Source organism: Penaeus vannamei, chromosome 43, assembly GCF_042767895.1.
Source record: "Penaeus vannamei isolate JL-2024 chromosome 43, ASM4276789v1, whole genome shotgun sequence".
NCBI lineage: Eukaryota > Metazoa > Arthropoda > Malacostraca > Decapoda > Penaeidae > Penaeus > Penaeus vannamei.
This window is the reverse complement of record NC_091591.1, coordinates 8782245-8789744: the sequence shown is the minus strand read 5'-3', so window position 1 is coordinate 8789744 and position 7500 is coordinate 8782245. Positions and strand designations below refer to the sequence as shown.

Here is a 7500-nt window from a genome sequence, read left to right as displayed (position 1 = left end):
CTCTCTTGCATGTGTAGCGACAGTCATGCTCGACAATTATGGAGCGTACGGTTAAACTGGCTTAAACACGTGATACATCAAACAAAACACGCATTGATAAAAAGATATGCTGTGTGATATCTGTCCGTGTAGGGGGAAGGTTGTCTGACACTCGCTGACACGCTGGTTACCGTCAGCCAGTAAAATGTCAGTTAACGGTCGTTTTGAAATGCAAGGACCTTGGGAGGCAACGAAGGGAATCCCAACCTCTCTAAAATTCCCATTCCAACCCCGCCATTCCCACTAGGGTCTCGGCACGTCCTCTGGGAACCTCGTGGCTATGGTCTCACCACCTCCTTTCTAAATCCTGCACCATCCCTGAACCTCCAACGCCGTCTTCACCTCCTCTACCTCTACGAAACCCAATAAAAAATCCCAAATTACATGCTTAACTGCCCCTTCCTTCAACCACGCGGCCCATAGCACCCCAGACGCCCACCGCAGCACAGACGCCCATAGTTTTCGACGCCTGTAGTTTCCCACGCCCATGGCACCTACACGCCCACAGCAACACAGACGCCTCTAGCGTTCCAACCCGTAGTCCCCCGGACGCCACACCCGCACTTGAACCCCGCAAACCGCATTTGAACCCCGCAAACCGCATTTGAACCCCGAAAACAGCCCTCCCCGCATACACCGGTTCGGCCACAGGGGTTCGAGCAGCCTGGCAGACACACCGAAAGAAACGTTAGTCTGCGCGCTCTCGGACCACATTTCTTAAGCCCGTGAGGAAAGACTTTCGAGGAAGAGGGATCAACAAGGAGGAATGTGAAAGATGAAAGCTGATCCTCAAGCTGATCCTTGAGGGGGTTGTTCGCTTCGAACAAAACCCCTTCCTCCTCCACCCCCAACCTCATCCCTCCTCTTATACCTAGACACAAGGGCCTCCCACCCCATTCAAAGCCCCAATCCCACCCTTCCCCCTCTCATAGGCCTACATTCCCAACACCTGAGAAAGCGAAAGAAAACGTGAACTTACGTAAATGAGTCCGGAGTAGTAGCGCTCCTTGAGGTTGTGCAGGACGGACGCCTCGTTCAGACACGTGAGTTCGGCCATGTCCTCGACTTTGTTGAACTTGGGCGGGTTCATCTTCTGGATGTCATCCTTGGCCACCCGAATGCGCTTGCCGGTGTCGGAGATCTCGACCTCGACCTCGTCCCCGACCTCGCCCTTGATGCCGGCGGCGACGAAGCCATGGTCGCTGTGGGGGATCCACACGAGGCGCTTCTGCGTCCATTCCGCCTGGGACGCCGGGTCTTCGAAGGTGTCCCTCGAGACCACCAAGTACTTGAGCTCGGGGTCGTTCGCGTCGATCTCCGCCATTTTCAGTCGTGAGTCAAGGGAGTCGTCCTCGGCTTTCGAGTCGTGAGTCTCTCTCGGGGTTCCTCTGCCTCGGGCGCGGTCTCTCTCGGCTAAAACGGCTTTCCCTTTCGTTCTGGGCTCATCGGCTTACACGCTCGCCTTTCTTTGTATTGCAATTTTTCCAGAAAACTATTTTACAAACCCAAACAAAACGAAATTTTCTGCTTCACTTTTGCACCTTATTCGAACAGAAATTAATGGTTTGTTTTTTTCCAGCAGCCTGTTGTTTCCTTTATCCTTTTACACTAGGGCTTCCGCTTCTGCTACGCTCATGAACGCAAACAATCCATAGTAAGTTTAAATATAAAAAAAAGACGGCGTGGCGGCGAGGAAGGCAGAGTGTCGAGCGCACGTCTTCTCCCGCCTGAGGTTGCCAGCAGACTAAGGGTGCGAGCGGTGAGGGGGCTGTCCATGGCTCGCTTCCCGGCCTTGAATCTTCGCTTTTCTGGCCAATTTACACGCCTCCTGATTATTTTCTTACTAAAATAGCCTACGGGCTGACTCACGGATGGTTATTAGTATCTTCTGATCATCATCACTTGAGCAATGCAAGTCGAAATGATGGAACTGGAGTAGCGAAAAACGCTTACCGCGAACATAAATGTTCTGCCAAAAACGTCGGTTTTCTAATCTCCCTTTTTTACCGGCTGATAAACTGATAGTAGACTCTTATCACATGTGTCATATCCATTATTAAAAAGGGCCGACATTCCCCATCAAAAATTGCCCACTGGTCTCTAAGCAAAGCGAGCAGAAGGCCAAGATGAAGGGAGGAGGGAAGCGAGCGCGAATATTAAACCCCCCGCCAAAAGCGCGCCTTGCTTTCACCAACACGTGGGGAAATACCTCTCGTTCTGATAATTATTCTACCGTTCTTGCACTCTTATTTCGACCACCTGCGACATCTACCCGATCCGTCTACCGTCTATCGGCTCGGGTACGGGTGTGGCCAAGAGGGCGGGTGGTTGGAAAGCGGGAAATACGAAGTGTTGGCAGGGAAATGCAGCCAACAGGAGACAGATGCTCTTTCGGGGTCAAAATCGGTGTCAGGCATCGGAATTATACTTGCGGGATACACAATAAATTCGCTGTAGTTGTACTGAACAAATGTTTCCTTCAGGGTTTTATGTTTTTTTTTTAACATTGCTTGAAGGGGTGGGGTGAGAAGGGGTTTGAAATACACGATTACAAGCGAAGAAAAGCGTTTTTGATAAATGGGGTCATAATTTAGTTATCATTGTTGCGTTTTCATCTGGGAGTCATAATAGATGAAATGCTGGCTTGGAAATACGACCAGATGTTGAAGAAGCGTCTCGATTTGAAGGTGAAAATGGGAAATAAATTAGATATGGATGGACGGAGGTGAATGTAGATATCAGTTTCAGCGAGAAGGGATATGAATTGCAGATTTTACTGTGCAATATATTAGCAAAAAGATCCCATATGGCACGGCATAAGTTACGCGCATGACAAAAAGGTTCTTGCATGACCAAGTTTTTTTTTTTTTTTTTTTTTTTTTTTTACACGACCATTTTCTAATTTGATTAGCTAATCTGTATGGATATTACGTGTCGGATGTTTACCGTATCTAATCACTAATTACCCTCTTTCGTGTGATTAGTAAGTTGATTTGACGTATTTGAGATTCAGGTATGTGGATTTATTAAAAATTAAGAGAAAAATGAAGAAAAAAATACAATACGGTTGATACTTTTGTGTATATTGATATTTGTTGTTTTTTCTTTTTCTTGTGTTTTCTCTAATCACATATACTTGTTTTATTTTGCTTTCTAATCAAGACTTAGAAGCCGGTAAACAGTAAACAGCAGCTTTTATCCCGCTGTTCATGATACAGTCGTAGATAACTTCACTTGTCCGAATCCGTCCAGACTAAAATGTTTTCTCTACTGAAGCCGTTAAGCGCGCCAAAATTTATGGGCCGGATAAATCACGCATCGAGATCTCTCCGAGTCTTCTTGCTCTCCAAAAAGATTAATTTATTTTCTGCTTGTGGAAACTATCCGCCTCCCCTCCACCCCCGCCCCCCCACAATCCCCAAAGAGAGAGAAAAAACCCTACGGGATTGGCACCGCTTCAGATGCCAAGCCGCCGACTCGAACGAACTTTCACGTCGTAAGAAATCCCTTTAACCCTGCGCCAGCTGCCTGACCTCTGACCCAGTATCATAGGGCTTGGAACGCTACACCCGCGGGGCATCGCAGATAAAGGGGTTCTCGCACTCCCTCCTACCCACCTGAGGTTACCCGAGGTGCCCATGCCCAATGGGAGATCACACACAATATGCCCCGGAGATGCTATAACCCCGCGGGCGTCGCGCTGGGGTTAGATTTTAATTACGAACATTGGCGTAATGGACAGAACCCAATCAGGTTGTCACACCCCTTTCCCTCCCTCCCGCCCGCCTCCATCGGCCCCTCTCCCCCCCCTACCTGCTTCCTTCCCTCACTCCCTTTCTCTCCCCCTCCTGCCTCCTCCCCTCCTTCTCCTTCCCTCCCATCCGCATACTTCCCCCTTTCCTTTCTCTTTCACTCCCACCCGCCTCCTACCCTCCCTCTACTCCCCTCCCTCCCACCACTTCAGTCCCTCCCTCACACCCACCCCTAACCCTCCTTTCCTCCCTCCTACCCACTCCATACCCTTCCCCTTTCCCTCCCGCCCTCCCTCCTTCCCTCCTTCCCGCTCTCCTTCCCGCTCTCCTACCCTCTCTACACTCCCTCCCTCCTTCCCATCCTCCTACCCTCTCTACCCTCCCTCCCTCCTTCCCACCCACCCACCCTCTTTCCTCTCTACCCTCCCTCCCTCCTTCCCACCCTCCTACCTTCCCTACCCTCATTCCCACCCACCCTCCTCCCTATCCTCCCTCCTTCCTACCCTCCCTCACTGCCCTCCCTCCCTCCCTCCTTCCCTCCAACATCCTCATTTCAAAGTCACGGTGAATCAGAGCCGAAGAATGCTTGGTGTTGAGTGGTCAGCCTTTTATGCCTGCTGGTCATGGGGTGTCAGTCAGTCGGTCCTCCCAAACACACAAGCAAAGGCATACCGAGATTGCTAAGTCTTAATGTACGTGGGGGATGTATGTACGTACTTACACACCGATGTAGAAGGAATTTGTCATCATACTACATACGCTAGACGAGATTTTATGATACATGCACATTTATGTAGGAGTACTTTGCCTTCATGCTACTTTATGATAGTCGATACGTACATGCACGCTTACACATTGTATAAGTAATTTGCTTTCATACTACTTATAATATTCGATACGTACATGCATACTTATGTATAAGTAATTTGCTTTCATACTACTTATAATAGTCGATACGTACATGCACACTTACACATTGTATAAGTAATTTGCTTCCATACTACTTATAATATTCGATACGTACATGCATACTTATGTATAAGTAATTTGTCTTCATACTACTTATAATATTCGATACGTACATACACACTTATGTATAAGTAATTTGCTTTCATACTACTTATAATAGTCGATACGTACATGCACACTTATACATTGTATAAGTAATTTGCTTTCATACTACTTATAATAGTCGATACGTACATGCATACTTATGTATAAGTAATTTGCCTTCACACTACTTATAATAGTCGATACGTACATGCACACTTATGTATAAGTAATTAGCCTTCATACTACTTATAATATTCGATATATACATTCACTCATATATTTCTTTGTTCCTCCTTTATGATCCTACTACTTATAACATCAGAGAACTAACAGCACACACGTATACAGTTAAATATACACTTATAAACACTTATAAAAAAGTAGCTTTCACCCCGTATCATCCAACTATTCGTAATAGCAGAGAAGTTTTACTCCAAACATTCACATTTACATATACTTGAACTCAATCCTTATTCATATTCTTATAATAGTAGAGGCCCAGGGTTACGCAAGTGTACATTTGTATATATATAAGATTATATTATTCACAATTCCTTGACATTACTATGATGGTTATAATGATACACCGTATTGATACTAATAGTATGATAAAGATAGGAATAATGACGATATTAATTATTTCGCTAATGATAGCAATTACACTAATAATTAATCGCCAAGTTGACTAAAATTATGGTAATAGTTATTTATCACGTTTAACATCATCTCGTTTTGTTAATGTATTTCCCTACCGTTATGTCTATAATTATCTTTTAAATATTACATCCTTTATTGCTACTCTCTATACAGGAACTAAAGTAGATTGAAAAAAAAGGAGAAACCGTAATATGGAAATGGTAATAATACCAAAAAGTAAATAATAATGATAATAATGGTAATAATGATAATAATAGTGATGGTAAAAAGATGAAGAATCACAACAAAATCAACAACATTGCTAAGTGATATGAATATGATGATGATACCAAAAAGTAATAATATTGATAATGATGATAAGCATAGTGATGATAATATAAAAAAGATAAAGAACCACAACAATATCAACAACAATAATGACAATGATAATCATAATGATCACAGCAACAACAATAACATCAACAGAATAACATCAATAAATATCTTGAAACAATAACATAGTTCTAGATATTTTTTTACTGTTTTTTGTAGGCTTTGGAATAAATTGCCTTCAGAGATTGTAACTTTTCCGACTCTTGCTAAGTTTAAAAGATCAGCTAACATGTTTTTCTTACGTAAATGGCTGACTCTCCATTCTTTCATTCTTTCTTAGCTGTATCTTGACCTGAACTGAGACCTTTTGGTGTTATAATTGATTTTTTTTCAGTGTGGATCTTTATATAGCTTATGATAATGATAATAATAATAATAATAGTAATAATGATAATAATGATAATAATAATGATAATGATAATAATAATAATAATGATAATAATAATAATAATAATAATAATAATAATAATAATAATAATAATAATAATAATAATAATAATAATAATAATGATAATAATGTTAATAATAACAATGTTAATAATAATGATAACGATAATGATAATAACAATAATTAAAACAACGAAACATCACAAAACACAGAAGCAACAAGTACAAAAGAACGCCAATTTCATTTTTATTTTTCTCTTTTCATTTCTTTAAGACGAGTTTTCGGAATAAAATAACTGTGACTTGCATCGCCCAATATCACTGTCATTATCTCACTGCTGACGTAATCAAGAGGTAATTAAGATCTCTCTTCGTCAAATAGTCTCACACTTTCTCGTTTTGCCATCGACATTGTCAAAGAAATTAATGATTTGTGTGATAATATCAATCATTTATCCTCACTGATATGCGATAACAAAACGATAAAATATATATATTGTCTTATTATTATCATCATTATTTGTCATATCGCTATAAACAGAAAATATACCGTAAGTTTCACAAGTTGGAAACCGAAATGGGTGAACTCAGCAGTCAAAGGTTACAAATAGCGGACATTGCAACAGAAGAATTGCTAATTTCGACTTTATCTCTGCGAACCGTAATATTTAACTTTTGTTCGCAAAGCAAGGCGGTTCGAGATGAAAAGGCAGTTCCTCACGAGATGAATATTTCCCACTGCCAATTTGCTACGACCCGGGAAATAACAATGGAACTGTTCTCTATTGTTTCCTGTTAATATATTCAGACCTATTAGCGGTGATGAGAAACACTATATTACCATTATTGTATTACTTTATTGATTATTTTATGCCTTGGGTTTCCATTAACATCTTTATTAGTGGTATTCCTGTCATCATTATTGGAATATAAATACATTTAATAGGATACCTAACCTATAATCACTGGCGGTATATTACCTACTATAAAGTAACTGATACTATCATTCATTTAAGAATATCTATCTTAAACGGTCACCTACAAAACAAAAAATCAAAAACAGCATCGTTGTTGCCATCATCGTCCGTGTTATCAGTGTGTTATAAGCGTTATCAGTGTTATGAGTGTTATCAGTGTGTTATAAGTGTTATCAGAGTGTTATCGCCGGCATTATCGGGACAACCTTCCTCTGCCACCGCGAACGAACTCCAACCGCTGCCATCATTACAGAGACTATCAC

General features: G+C 41.9%; 1 protein-coding gene across 7 annotated transcripts in view; it reads right to left on the bottom strand.

Annotated features, from left to right (window-relative positions):
- The window catches only part of zip (myosin heavy chain 10), a 237967-nt gene extending 236180 nt beyond the window's left edge, over positions 1 to 1787 (bottom strand). For 5 of the 7 annotated variants that reach the window (XM_070119105.1, XM_070119106.1, XM_070119100.1 and 2 more), the window contains exon 1: positions 1019 to 1787. In XM_070119105.1, the coding sequence (XP_069975206.1) occupies positions 1019 to 1363 (345 nt within the window). In that variant the 5' untranslated portion in view covers positions 1364 to 1787. The remainder of the gene's footprint in view (positions 1 to 1018) is intronic. The other 2 variants (XM_070119101.1, XM_070119103.1) reach the window with 1 other exon arrangement.
- Positions 1788 to 7500: the final 5713 nt, after the last annotated feature.